The sequence below is a fragment of the Delphinus delphis genome, chromosome 9 (assembly GCF_949987515.2).
Source record: "Delphinus delphis chromosome 9, mDelDel1.2, whole genome shotgun sequence".
NCBI lineage: Eukaryota > Metazoa > Chordata > Mammalia > Artiodactyla > Delphinidae > Delphinus > Delphinus delphis.
Window position 1 is genome coordinate 32,362,559 of NC_082691.1, and position 15,966 is coordinate 32,378,524.

The 15,966-nt window shown below is 39.2% G+C and overlaps 1 protein-coding gene across 4 annotated transcripts in view; it reads right to left on the reverse strand.

Annotated features, from left to right (window-relative positions):
• The window catches only part of MALSU1 (mitochondrial assembly of ribosomal large subunit 1), a 29,106-nt gene that overhangs the window by 9,514 nt on the left and 3,626 nt on the right, over window positions 1-15,966 (reverse strand). The window contains exons 3-5 of one of the 4 annotated variants that reach the window (XR_009520599.1): window positions 3,366-3,447; window positions 1,835-2,026; window positions 117-198 (exon numbers count right to left, since the gene is read on the reverse strand). Coding sequence is in view for 1 of the 4 variants with exons in the window: in XM_060020386.1 (XP_059876369.1) it covers window positions 1,839-2,026; window positions 3,366-3,447 (270 nt within the window). In the remaining 3 variants the exon portion in view is untranslated. The other 3 variants (XR_009520598.1, XR_009520600.1, XM_060020386.1) reach the window with 3 other exon arrangements.

Genomic DNA, 15,966 nt, shown 5'->3' on the forward strand with positions numbered 1-15,966 from the left:
TTTTTAGACAACGGAATTGCTTTAGATCATACATTTAACAAAAAGAAGAGACATGTTTGATGACCAATAGCACCTGTTACCTATGTGTTAATACCACATTAAAAGTTAAAACCTACCTCAATAAAACTAGACAACTGGCTACTTGGCTACAAGTCTCCCCAAAGCACCAGGTCCAGACTGTGTTTCAGGCTTATTCTCCTGAAAAGAAATGACGTTTATTTTCCCTATAAAAATCCCATTGTCACTCCTCCAGCTACTTCTGATTGGGTCTGTTACACCAAAATGGCAGACCAAGGGATTAAGATTTTAATCATACAAGACTCAGATCCAGGAATCAGGAATCAGAAATATTTCCAGTCCAGTGTCTATTCTCCAAATTGAGACAGGACTATGCCCTATTGTAGCAGGAAGTGGCCAGCACTGTTGCCCAGTTAGTTCCCTGAACTGGAACTGGGCAGGACTCTGGGGGGCTCCAGAGTACAAATCCTTTCTGTGTCCCCCGTTTCTTGTTTGTAGGATATAGGCTTCACTCAGCCTCCTTGACCTTCCTCCTTGACCTTCCCTGAGTTCCAAAGGGCAGATTCAAACAGTTGCTAATCAGGAAAGGGAGGGGATGCAAAAACAGGGGAGGAGCTGTCAACTAGTGGTACAGCCTTGGGGCAGGGTCCTGGTTCCACCTCAAGGAGTATGCATAACAATATCTTTGAGTTCTGCAGGAACTGAGGCCCCCACCCAGGTGAGGATGGTAACTTCAGGCTGAGTGCCAAGATTCCTGGAGCATTGTCCTGTTACGTCACTACCAATCGATCAGAAGAAAGTCACACACCCTGCAGCCCTCACCTCAAATTTTGCCTGCCTTTTCTGGGCCTGGTGATGACCATCCTGTTAGGCCTCCTGTTTGGCCCTTGTCTGTTTCAACTGCTTACAAGGTTCATCCCCCACAGGGTCCAACAGTTTCAACTAAACTGCTGTTACTACAAGGATGAATGCCAGTTTTGGGCACAGAATACCTCGATTTAGATTAGGTAGAGAGAGACTTCTACTCTACTAGGCAGGACTATGCCAACTCTCAGCAGGAAGTAGTTACAGAAGAAAGAGACCTCCACTCCAATTCCCAAAAATTATCTTGAGTATGAAGTCTCTCAGGGAGGAGTTATTAGGGGAAACACTGAAACTGCCTGCCCTGGCCAGGCAACATAGTAACCACTTGCATGAGTTATCTTAAACAGGAGGTCCTCGTAAGGAATGCAGAACTAACAAGATACTACCAACTGGAAGAATTCAGGAAAGGTCAAAAGGAGAGAGGAGACTTCAGTCTATGTCCTGCCAACCTCTCAGAATCCTTCTCACTGGAATCCACCTTGGCTGAGCAATGCGTGTGCCACCAGGAAGGACCCCGAGGCAGAATGATTGGCCAGAGACAACCCAGAAACTTAACCCCATTCCCATAAAACACGAGACTGTGAGCCATGTGGTGGAGCAGTCCTCCTGGGTTCCTTTACCCTCCTGCTCTCCACCTGGGTGCCCCTTCCCAAAAAAGTAGCTTGCTTTGTCAGCAAAAAATAAAAATAAACTCTGAGCAGAGAGCTCAAGTAAAACACAGGGGCCAATGCAACTTCCAGGAAATCCTGCTGAGATCTCAGGAACAAAGACAATATATTAATTTTAGTTTGAATGTACTGATTCACAGTGTGAGAATTAGCTCACTTACCTACAATTTCCATGTGTCAGTTAGGATTAGTGTCCACAGATAAGACTTGTTTTGACAACAACCAGCTAGGCAGGGTTTATAAGTGACTCAATCCAAATCTGAAATGACGAAAGCAGTTCATACCATTTTATTCACATTTAAACTCCACAGGAGCCAGAGATGAAGTGTCATCTTCTATTCCAAGAATGAAGTCTTCAGGTAAGGTCTCAGGTGCTATCTGAGCTAACTGGTCATCATAAGAACGAAGGGTCCATAATTTCTCTAATTCATACGTTTCTCTGGTTTCTGGAAGCATCAAATGAATCACCATGCTGCCTATCAAGGACAGATAAGACTTACAATGAAGAAGCAGTTCATTTGCTTTTACCCTTGTGATCTCACAAACCTCTGACAGAACAGTGGTTCTCAAAGTGTGAACCCCAGATTAGCATTACCTGAGAACTTGTTAGAAATGCAAATTGTGGACACCATCCAGCAAAAATACCACAGAAGTGACGCTGTGCTTTTCTCAGTGCATCATACAGGAGGTTTATGATATCAATATGTAACATTACTCGTGATGGGGTTTGCTTGGGAGACAGTCCTCCAAGGACTGTCTGCACAGCCTGTGAGCAAAACACTGACAGGCTTTTGTTCTGGACTATATTTTTAAGTATGTTGGCAAATATTCTCAGAACTGCTGTCTCCCTCTGGATCAAAGCACAAGTATGCTTACAGCAGTGGTTTTCAATAAGGGACATTTTTGATTTTCACAGTTGGGGGGGTGGAGAAGAGAAGAACATCCTACAATGCACAGAATATTCCTCAGCACCTGAACTACCTGGCCAAAAATGTTAATAGTGGCAAGGCTGAGAAACCCTGACATATAGCCTTGGCCGAAAAAGTGATTTCCACCAGAGCAAACGCAGGCCTGCTTCCTGCCCATTATAAAAGATGTAGATACCCTCATCTCAGGGCTCTTCTCTTAGAACTTCACAAGTGTCATCTGGTCCTGTGTTGCTCAGGGACCCTGGTGCAAATGGTGCTTGATGCTGGCTACTACTGTTGCTGAGTAACAAACTGTGTTTCATCAAACCTTGACTAACTTGTTAGCTTACACGTAAGATAAAATCTCAGACCCTTCACAGTTCTTCAGTTACTGTTTTTCCCTTTGTATTAACTATCTTTTGGGGAAATACTTTGAAACTATGTATGTATTAATACCCAAATTTGTTAAATCTTTTCAAAATTCTAGTCCTCTGCTCTTGTCCTTTCCTGTGCCTAGAATGCCCTTCACCTTATCTGAGTTATTTAAGGCCGAGGTTATGTGTACCCCAAGGTGCCTTCCACCACCACTAGGGGATCTCTCCCATGTTATCCATCCTGTTCGCCATCAGCTTTCTGACCTGTATGGCAACTTACATACATACCATGTGACATGAGGATTTCACATGTGAATAAGACCAACTAAGTTATAAGAAAACCTATTTTAGACACACTTCAAAAATTGTATGTGGAGATAATAAGAACCTGCTGTATAAAAAAATAAAATTCTCAAGTTAAAAAGAAAAATGTATGTGGAGAAACACAGATCTCAATCCTTTTACAACTGAAAACAGTTCAAGATTAGTGCAATATCAAATATTTATCTGTAGAATGTGCCAAAATAACTTACCAAAGTCCACACAGAGCCAGTCATCTGTGTCCTTCCCTTCTATCTTAACATGAGGCTCACTTTTATGTTTCAGGTATTTGTACTGAAAAAAACCAGATCACATATTAAAGGGGAAGAGGATAGGGGAAATCTCTGTTCTTATTGAGCGTCTGGGGGTATTTTTCTTGGTCTTAACTTGGCAACTAACTTATTCATTCCTCACAGCTACACCATGCCCCTTAATATAAACATACGGAAACTTTTTTCCCCCTTAAATCCTACCCACCTCCTATACCTGTCTCCTGAATCCTCCTGCCCAAACCCTTCTGACAGGGCCAACTCACTCATTTACCAAGGTGCCTCAGAGGCAGGCCTAAACTCTCTCAATATCCACTTCTCACATATATCATCCCTTCTGTCCATCCCAGCTTCCTTTCCCTCTCAAGGGAGACAGATGCTGCCTTCCTGTTTTAAGGCTAGTCTTCTCAGTTTTAATGATTCCATCTCATCTACTTTCATGACAATGTTAATGGGATTTTATCATCCCATAATCTCTTTTCCCAGCAGATTCCATGAATGGTCTAAAACAACAAATACACTAATGTTAGAAAAAAATACTATTACAAGACAAGGACATTATATAATGATAAAAGGGTCAACCAACCAAGATGACATAACAATTAGAAACATGCACCAAAAATCAGAGCTAACCCAGTAATATAGCAGACTCAATACTCTATTTGCATTAATGGATGGAGGATCAATAAGGAAATAGAGAACTTGAACAGCACTACAGACCAATTGAACCTAATGGACATTAACAGAACATTCTACCCAACAACAGCAGAATACACACTTTTCTCAAGTGCACGTGGAACATTCTCCAGGATAGATCATATGTTAGGCAACAAAACAAGTCTTAATAAATTCAAAGATTAAACTCATATATAGTATTTCTGATCACAATGAAATGAACTAGAAATCAACAGAAGCAAAACTAGAAAATCCACAAATATGTGGAAATCAACTGTTTTATTACCTTAAACTGATCAAAGAAGAAATCACAAGGGAAAGTAGAAAATATCTTGAGACAAATGAAGTTATAGAATGCAGTGAGAGCAGCAATAAGAAGGAAATTTATAGCTGTATGTGCTTACATGAAAAAAATAGTTCCCAAATCAACAACATGAATTTATATCTTAAAGAACTAGGAAATGCACCATCAAAAAATCGACAAATAATAAATGCTAGAGAGGGTGTGGAGAAAAGGGAACCCTCTTGCACTGTTGGTGGGAATGTAAATTGATACAACCACTATGGAGAACAATATGGAGGTTCCTTAAAACACTAAAAATAGAATTACCATATGACCCAGCAATCCCACTCCTGGGCATATATCCAGAGAAAACCATAAGTGAAAAAGACAGATGCATCCCAATGTTCACTGCAGCACTATTTACAAAAGCCAAGACATGGAAGCAACTGAAATGTCCATAGTTGGAGGACTGGATAAAGATGTGGTACATATATACAATGGAATATTACTCGGCCATAAAAAAGAATGAAATAATGCCATTTGCAGCAACATGGACCTAGAGATTATCATACTGAGTGAAGTAAATCAGACAGATATCATATGATATCACTTATATGTGGAATCTAAAAAAATGGTACAAATGACCTTATTTACAAAACAGAGTCACAGATATAGAAAACAAACTTATGGTTATCTGGGGGGAGGGGGGATAAATTGAGAGATTGGGATAGACATATACTGTAGATACTATATATAAAATATATAACTAATAAGAACCGACTATAAGAACTAATAAGAGTATTGAGGGAACTCTACTCAATACTCTGTAATGACCTATATGAGAAAAGAATCTAAAAAAGAGTGGATATATGTATAACTGATTCGCTTTGCTGTACAGCAGAAACTAACAACACTGTAACTCAACTATACTCCAATAAAAGTTAATTTAAATAAATAAATGCTGGAGAGGATGTGGAGAAAAGGGAACCCTCCTACAGTGTTGGTGGGAATGCAAATTGGTACAGCCACTATGGAGAACAGTATGGAGGTTCCTCAAAAGACTAAATATAGAACTACCATGAGAGACTTCCCTGGCAGTCCAGTGGTTAACACTGCAGGGGTGTGGCTTCAATCCCTGGGTGGGGAACTAAGATCCTGCACACCATGCGGCATGGTCAAAAAACCTACCTTAACAGATAGAGATACATAAAGATATAGATAGATATATAGATATAGATGTATACAGAACTACCATATGATCCAGCAAGCCCACTCCTGGGCATATATCCAGAGAAAACCATAACTCAAAAAGACACATGCATCCCAATGTTCACTGCAGTGCTATTTACAATAGCCAAGACATGGAAGCAACCTAAATGTCCATTGACAGAGGAGCGGATAAAGAAGATGTGGTACCTATATACAATAGAATATTACTCAGCCATAAAAAAGAAAGAAATAATGCCATTTGCAGGCACATGGATGGACCTAGAGATTATCATACTAAGTGAAGTCAGACAAAGACAAGTATCATGATATCGCTTATATGTGGAATCTAAAAAAAAATGGTACAAATGAACTTATTTACAAAGCAGAAATAGAGTCATAGATTTAGAAGACAAACTTATGGTTACTGGGGGGAAAAGCGGGGGGTGGGGGTGGGCGGGGGTGGACAAACTGGGAGATTGGGATTGATACATACACACTACTATATATGAAATAGATAACTAATAAGGACCTACTGTATATAGCACAGGGAGCTCTACACAATACTCTGTAATGATCTATATGGGAAAGGAATCTAAAAAAGAGTGGATGTATGTATAACTGATTCACTTTGCTGTATACCTGAAACTAACACAACATTGTAAATCAACTATAGTCCAATAAATATTATAAAATAAAAAGAACTAGGAAATGAACAAATTAAACTTAAAGCTGGCAGAAGGAAGAAGTCAATGACCAAATTAAAACAAAATAGACAAAAATCAATGAAACCAAGATTTCATTTTTCAAAAAGATCAACAAAATTGATCAATAAACCCCCAGATAACTAAAATCAGAAATGAGTGAGAAGACATTAGAGACACAACAAACTGGAAAACCTAGAATGGACAAATTCCTAGAAACACACAACCTATCAAGACTGCATCATGAAGAAACAGAAAGTATGAATAGCCCTATTCAATAATAGCAACAGGATTGAGTCATTAATCAAAAACCTCCCAACACAACTGTATCTCAAACGAAAGGGTGGGGTATAGAGAAAAGAACACACAGAGAAGAAGGAAGGAAAAAAACCTCCCGACAAAGAAAAGCCCTGGACCACACAGCTTCTTCACTGGTGAATTCTACCAAATACTTAAACATAAGCTCACATCAAAGTTTGCTAAAACTCTTCCAAAAAACTGAAGAGGCGGGAACACTTCCTAACTTATTCTATGGGAGTAGCATTAACCTGATACCAAGACCAGACAAAGACCCTATAAGAAAACACTACAGGCCAATATCCTTGATGAATACTGATGGAAAACTCCTGAATGAAATACTAGCAAACCTAATTCAATACTGCATTCAAAAAATTATATATCAACACCACATGGGATTTATTTCTGGAACGTAAGGATGATTCCACATGAAAAAACCAATGTAGGGACTTCCCTAGTGGCACAGTGGTTAGGAATCCACCTGCCAATGTAGGGGACATGGGTTCGAGCCCTTGTCTGGCAAGATCCCACATGCCATGGAGCAACTAACCCCGTGCGCCACAACTACGAGAGCCTATGCTCTAGAGCCCATGAGCCACAACTACTGAGCCCACGTGCCACAACTACTGAAGCCCACGTGCCTAGAGCCTGTGTTCCGCAATGAGAAGCCACCGCAATGAGAAGCCTGCACACTGCAACGAAGAGTAGCCCCCACTTGCCACTACCAGAAACAGCCCACGCACAGCAACAAAGACCCAACACAGCCAAAAATAGATTGATTAATTTAAAAAATCAATGTAATAAACCACATTAACAAAATGAAAGACGAAAACCACAGGATCATTTCAAATTTATGCAGAAAAAGCATTTGACAAAGTTCAATACCCTTTCATGATAAAAACTCAACAGAGATAAGCAAAAAAAACCCAAACCTACCTTAAGGTAATAAAGGCCATACATGAAGAGCCCATGGAGATTAGCTATCATCATATTTGATGGCAAAAAACTGAAAGTTTTTCCTCTCAGATCAGGAACAACACAAGAATGCCCACTTTTGCCACCTTCTACTCAACACAGTACTGGAAGTTCTAGCCATGGCAATTAGAGCAAGGGAAAACAAAAGAAAAAAGTAACAAAATTGGATAGGAAGAAATAAAATTGTCTCAATTTGCAGATGACATGCTCTTTATACATAGAAAACCCTAGGGCTTCCCTGGTGGCGCAGTGGTTAAGAATCTGCCTGCCAACGCAAGGGACACGGGTTCGAGCCCTGGCCCAGGAAGATCCCACGTGCCACAGAGCAACTAAGCCCGTGCACCACAACTACTGCGCCTGCGCTCTAGAGCCTGTGAGCCACAACTACTGAGCCTGCATGCCACAGCTACTGAAGCCCGTGCGCCTAGAGCCTGTGCTCCACAACGAGAAGCCACTGCAATGAGAAGCCCACACACCACAACGAAGAGTAGCCCCCGCTCACTGCAACCAGAGGAAGGCTGTGTGCAGCAATGAAGACCCAACTCAGCCATCAATAAATAAATTAATTTTTTTAAAAAGAAAATATTTCTATTTACAATAGAATCAAAAAGGATAAAATACTTAGAAATAAACATAACCATGGAAGCAAGACTCGTACACTGAAATACAATAATCTGTATCCATGAATTGGAACACAATATCGTTAATACTTTATCTACAGATTCAATACACTCAATCTCTATCAGTGACTTTTTTTTGTAGAAATAGAAAAATCCATCCTAAAATTTATATGTAATCTAAAGAGACCCCAAATAGCCAAAAACAATCCTGAAAGGGAAGAGCACAGTTGAAGATCTCAAGTTTCCTGATTTAAAAACTTACTACAAAGCTACAGTAATCAAAACAGTGATTAAGATAAACTTATAGACCACTGGAACAAAACAAAGAGCCCATATGGTCAAATGATTTTTCAACAAGGGTGCCAAGTCCATTCAATAGGGAAAGGCAGTCCTTTCAACAAATGGTGCTGGGAAAACTAGATTATCTACATGCAAGAGAATGAAGCTGGAGTCTTTACCTGACACCATCTACAAAAACTAACTGAATACCAAAGACCCAAACACGAAACCTAAAACTATAAAACTCTTAGAAGAAAACACAGTGGATAAGATTGGTTCAAGATGGCAAAGAAGAAGGATGTGCGCTCACTCCCTCTTGCAAGAGCACCAGAATCACAACTAACTGCTGAACAATCATCAACAGGAAGACACTGGAACTCACCAAATAAGATACCCCACAACCAAAGACAAAGGAGAAGCCACAATGAGATGGTGGGAGGGGCACAATCACAATAAAATAAATCCTATAACTGCTGGCTGGTGACTCACAAACTGGTGAACACTTATACCACAGAAGTACACCCACTGGAGTGAAGGTTCTGAGCCCCACGCCAGGCTTCCCAACCTGGGGGTCCGGCAACAAGAGGAGGAATTCCTAGAGAACCAGACTTTGAAGGCTAGTGGGATTTGATTGCAGGACTCCAACACGACTGGGGGAAACAGAGTCCACTCTTGGAGGGCACACACAAAGTAGTGTGCGCATCGGGACCCAGGGAAAGAAGCAGTGACCCCATAGGACACTGAATCAGACCTACCTGCTAGTGTTGGAGGGTCCCCTGCAGAGGCAGGGGGTGGCTGTGGCTCACCGTGAGGACAAGGTCACTGGCAGCAGAAGTTCTGGGAAGTATTCCTTGGTGTGAGCCCTCCCAGAGTCTGCTATTAGCCCCACCAAAGAGCCAGGTGGGCTCCAGTGTTGGGTCACCTCAGGCCAAACAGCCAACAGGGAGGGAAATCAGCCCCACCCATCAGTAGACAAGCGGATTAAAGTTTTACTGAGCTATGCCCACCAGAGCAACAGCCAGCTCTACCCACCACCAGTCCCTCCCATCAGGAAACTTGCACAAGCCTCTTAGATAGCCTCATCCACCAGAGGGCAGACAGCAGAAGCAAGAAGAACCACAATCCTGCAGCCTGTGGAACAAAAACCACATCCACAGAGAGACAAGATGAAAAGGCAGAGGGCTATGTACCAGATGAAGGAACAAGATAAACCCCCAGAAAAACAACTAAATGAAGTGGAGAGAGGCAACCTTCCAGAAAAAGAATTCAGAATAATGACAGTGAAGATGATCCAGGACCTCGGAAAAAGAATGGAGGCAAAGATCGAGAAGGTGCAAGAGATGTTTAACAAAGACCTAGAAGAATTAAAGAACAAACAAACAGAGATAAAAAATACAATAACTGATATGAAAAACACAGTAGAAGGAACCAATAGCAGAATAACTGAGGCAGAAGACAGCTAAGTGACCTGGAAGACAGAATGGTGAAATTCACTGCCATGGAACAGAATAAAGAAAAAAGAATGAAAAGAAATGAAGACAGCCTAAGAGACCTCTGGGACAACATTAAATGCAACAACATTCGCATCATTGGGGTCCCAGAAGGAGGAGACAGAAAGGACCCGAGAAAATATTTGAAGAGATTATAGTCGAAAACTTCCCTAACGTGGGAAAGGAAATAGCCACCCAAGTCCAGGAAGCACAGAGAGTCCCAGGAAGCAGAAACACACCGAGACACATAGTAATCAAACTGACAAAAATTAAAGACAAAGAAAAATTATTGAAAGCAACAAGGGAAAAATGACAAATAACATACAAGGGAACTCCCATAAGGTTAACAGCTGATTTCTCAGCAGAAACTCTACAAGCCAGAAGGGAGTGCCATGATATATTTCAAGTGATGAAAGGGAAGAACCTACAACCAAGATTACTCTACCCAGCAAGGATCTCATTCAGATTTGATGGAGAAATCAAAAGCTTTACAGAGAAGCAAAAGAGAATTCAGCACCACCAAACCAACTCTACAACAAATGCTAAAGGAACTTCTCTAAGTGGGAAACACAAGAGAAGAAAAGGACCTACAAAAACAAACCCATAACAATTAAGAAAATGGTCATAGGAGCATACATATCGATAATTACCTTAAACATGAATGGATTAAATGCTCCAACCAAAAGACACAGGCTTGCTGAATGGATACAAAAACAAGACCCATATATATGCTGTCTACAAGAGACCCACTTCAGACCTAGGGACACATACAGAGTGAAAAGTGAGGGGATGGTAAAAGATATCCCATGCAAATGGGAATCAAAAGAAACCTGGAATAGCAATACTCATATCAGATAAAATAAACTTTAAAATAAAGAATGTTGGGGAGGGGGAAGGGTAAGCTGTGACAAAGCGAAAGAGAGGCATGGACATATAAACACTACCAAACGTAAGGTAGATAGCTAGTGGGAAGCAGCCGCATAGCTCAGGGAGATCAGCTTGGTGCTTTGTGATCGCCTGGAGGGGTGGGATAGGGAGGGTGGGAGGGAGGGAGACTCAAGAGGGATGAGATATGGGAACATATGTATATATATAACTGATTCATTTTGTTGTAAAGCAGAAACTAACACACCATTGTAAAGCAATTATACTCCAATAAAGATGTTAAAAAAAAATTTCAACCATATGCTGCCTACAAAAGATTCACTTCAGCTTTACAGACACACATAGACTGAAAGTGAAGTGATGGAAAAATACATTCCATGTAAATAAAAATAGAAAGAGAGGAGGGGTAGCTACACTTACATCTGACAAAATAGACTTTAAGCTAAAACTAACAAGAGGCAAATAAGATCACTATACAGTTATAAAGGGGTAAAAAATAAAATAAAATAAAATAATGTTATAAGAGACCAGGAAGGACACTACATAATGATCAAGGGATCAATACAAGAAGAAGATATAACAATTATAAATATATATGCACCCAACATAGGAGCACCTCAATACATAAAGCAACTGCTAACAGCTATAAAAGAAGAAATCGACAGTAACACAAAAATAGTGCAGGACTTTAACACCTCACTTAAACCAGTGGACACATCATCCAAACAGAAAATTAATAAGGAAACACAAGCTTTAAATGACACAATAGACCAGACAGATTTAACTGATATTTTTGGACATTCTATCCAAAAACAGCAGATTACACTTTCTTCTCAAGTGCAAACGGACAATTCTCCAGGATAGATCACATCTTGGGTCACAATTCAAGCCCCAGTAAATTTAAGAAAATTGAAATCATATCAAGCATCTTTTCTGACCACAACGCTATGAGATTAGAAATCAATTACTGGGAAAAAAACGTAAAAAACAAACACATGGAGGCTAAACAATACGTTACTAAGAGATCACTGAAGAAATCAAAGAGGAAATGAAAAAATACCCAGAGACAAATTACAACGAAAACATGAAGATCCAAAGACTATGGGATGCAGCAAAAGCAGTTCTAAGAGGGAAGTTTATAGCAATACAAGCCTACCTCAAGAAACAAGAAAAATCTCAAACTAACCTTACACCTAAAGGAACTAGAGAAAGAAGAACAAACAAAACCCAAAGTTAGCAGAAGGAAAGAAATCGTAAAGTTCAGAGCAGAAATAAATGAAACAGAAACAAAGAAAACAATAGCAAAGATCAATAAAACTAAAAGCTGGTTCTTTGAGAAGGTAAACAAAATTGATAAACCACTAGCCAAAAAAAGGGAGAAAAAGAGGGAGAGGACTCATATCAATAAACTTAGAAATGAAAAAGAAGTTGCAACAGACACCACAGACATACAAACCATCCTGAGAAACTACTACAAGCAACTCTATGCCAATAAATTGGACAACCTGGAAGAAATTGACAAATTCTTAGAAAGGTATAACCTTCCAAGAGTGAACTAGGAAGAAATAGAAAATAAGAAAAAACCAATCACAAGTAATGAAATTGAAACTGTGATTAAAAATCTTCCAACAAACAAAAGTCCAGGGCCACATGGCTTCACAGGTGAATTCTATCAAACATTTAGAGAAGACCTAACACCCATCCGTCTCAAACTCTTCCAAAAAATTGGAGAGGAAGGAACACTCCCGAACTCATTCTATGAGGCCACCATCACCCTGATACCAAAACCAGACAAAGATACTACAAAAAAGGAAAATTACAGACCAATATCACTGACGAATATAGACGCAAAAATCCTCAACAAAATACTAGCAAACAGAATCCAACAACACATTAAAAGGACCATACACCATGATCAAGTGGGATTTATCCCAGGGATGCAAGGATTCTTCAATATACACAAATCAATGTGATATAGCATATTAACAAATTGAAGAATAAAAACCATATGATCATCACAATAGATGCAGAAAAAGCTTTTGACAAAATTCATCACCCATTTATGATAAAAACTCTCCAGAAAGTGGGCATAGAGGGAACCTACCTCAACATAATAAAGGCCATATATGACAAACCCACAGCAAACATCATTCTCAATGGTGAAAAACTGAAAGCATTTCCTCTAAGATCAGGAACAAGACAAGGATGTCCACTCTCACCACTATTATTCAACATAGTTTTGGAAGTCCTAGCCATGGCAATCAGAGAAGAAAAAGACATAAAAGGAATACAACTTGGAAAAGAAGAAGTAAAACTGTCACTGTTTGCAGAAGACATGAGAATTCTGTTTGCAGAATACATAGAGAATCCTAAAGATGCCACCAGAAAACTACTAGAGCTAATCAATGAATCTGGTAAAGTTGCAGGATACAAAATTAATGCACAGAAATCTCTTGCATTCCTACACACTAATGATGAAAAACCTGAAAGAGAAATTAAGGAAACACTCCCATTTACCATTGCAACAAAAAGAATAAAATCCCTCAGAATAAACCTAACTAGGGAGACAAAACACCTGTATGCAGAAAACTATAAGAGACTGATGAAAGAAATTAAGATGATACAAAGAGATGGAGAGATATACCATGTTCTTGGATTGGAAGAATCAATATTGTGAAAATCACTATACTACCCAAAGCAATCTACAGATTCAATGCAATCCCTATCAAATTACCAATGGCATTTTTTTACAGAACTAGAACAAGAAATCTTAAAATCTGTATGGAGACACAAAAGACTCCGAATAGCCAAAGCAATCAGTCTTGAGGGAAAAAAATGGAGCTGAAGGAATCAGACTCCCTTCAGACTATACTACAAAGCTACAGTAATCAAGACCATACGGTACTGGCACAAAAACAAAAATATAGATCAATGGAACAGGATAGAAAGCCCAGAGATAAACCCATGCACCTGTGGTCAACTAATCTATGACAAAGGAGGCAAGGATATACAATGGAGAAAAGGCAGTCTCTTCAATAAGTGGTGCTGGGAAGACTGGACAGCTACATGTAAAAGAATGAAATTAGAACACTCCCTAACACCATACACAAAAATAAACTCAAAATGGATTAGAGACCTAAATGTAAGAGTGGACACTATAAAACTCTTAGAGGAAAACATAGGAAGAATGCTCTCTGACATAAATCACAGCAAGATCTCTTTTGATCCACCTCCTAAAGTAATGGAAATAAAAACAAAAATAAACAAATAGGACTTAATGAAACTTAAAAGCTTTTGCAAAGCAAAGGAAACTACAAGCAAGACGAAAAGACAACCCTCAGAATGCGAAAAAATATTTGCAAACGAATCAACGGAGAAAGGATTAATCTCCAAAATATATAAACAACTCATGCAGCTCAATATTAAAAATACAAACAACCCAATTCAAAAATGGGCAGAAGACCTAAATAGACATTTCTCCAAAGAAGACATACAGATGGCCAAGAAGCACATGAAAAGATGTTAAACATCACTAATTTTTAGAGAAATGCAAATCAAAACTACAATGAGGTATCACCTCACTTTGGTTATAATGGGCATTATCAGAAAATCTACAAAAAACAAATGCTGGAGAGGGTGTGGAGAAAAGGGAACCCACTTGCAGTGTTAGTGGGAATGTAAATTGATACAGCCATTATGGAGAACAGTATGGAGGTTCCTTAAAAACTAAAAATAGAATTACCATATGACCCAGCAATCCCACTACCGGGCATATTCCCAGAGAAAACCATAATTCAAAAAGACACATACACCCCAATGTTCATTACAGCACTACTGACGATAGCCAGGACATGGAAGCAATCTAATTGCTCATCGACAGACGAATGCATAAAGAAGATGTGGTACATATATACAATGGAATATTACTCAGCCATACAGAGGAACAAAATTGGGTCATTTGTAGAGACATGGATGGATCTAGAGACTGTCATACAGAGTGAAGTAAGTCAGAAAGAGAAAAACAAATATTGCATATTAACACATATATGTGGAATCTAGAAAAATGGTACAGATGAACTGGTTTGCAGGGCAGAAATAGAGACACAGATGTAGAGAACAAACGTATGGACACCAAGGGGGGAATGTGGAGGGGGCAGGTGGTGGTGTGATGAATTGGGAGATTGGGTTTTACATATATACACTAATATGTATAAAATGGATAACTAATAAGAACCTGCTGTATAAAAAAATAAAATTCTAAAATTCAAAAAAATAAAAACATAAAGTAATCCAAAAAAAAGAAAAACAAAACACAGTAGAAAAGCTTCATGACATTGGATTTCACAATGATTTCTTGGATATGAGACCAAAGGCAGCAGGAGAAAAATTTAAAACTTTGGTGCATTAAAGGACACAATGAACAGAGTAAGAAGGCAACCTACAGAATGGGAGAAAATATTTGCAAATCACATAGATGATACGGGATTTATATCCAGAATATACAGAGAACTCCTACAACTTCATAATAAAAAAAAAAACTCGATTAAAACATGGGCAAAGGACCTGAATAGGCATTTCTCCGAATATACACAAATGGCTAATAACCATGAGAAAAGATGTTCAACATCACTAATTTAGGGAAATGCAAATCAAAAGCACAACAAGGTACCACTTCACTCTCATGAGGATTACTATCAATATTATCAACAAACCAGAAAATAACAACTGGTAAGGACGTAGAAAAATTGGAACCCTTGTGCACTGCTGGTGGGAATGTAAAGTGGTGCAACTACTGTGTAAAAGTGTGATGGTTCCTCAAAAAATTAAACACAGAATTACCATGATCTGGCAATTCCACTTATGAAATTAAAAGCAGGGATCTGAACAGGTATTTCTACACTCGTGTTTATAGCAGCATTATTCACAATAGCCAAAAGGTGGAAGCAGCCCAAATGCCCACCAATGGGTGAATAAGATAAAATGTGGTATATACATACACTGAAATAATCAGTCTTAAAAGAAGGAAATTCTGACACATGCTACAACACAGATGAACCTTGAAAAATATTATGCTAAGTGAAATAAGCCAGTCACAAAAGGAAAATTAGAGTATGATTCCACTCAAGGAGG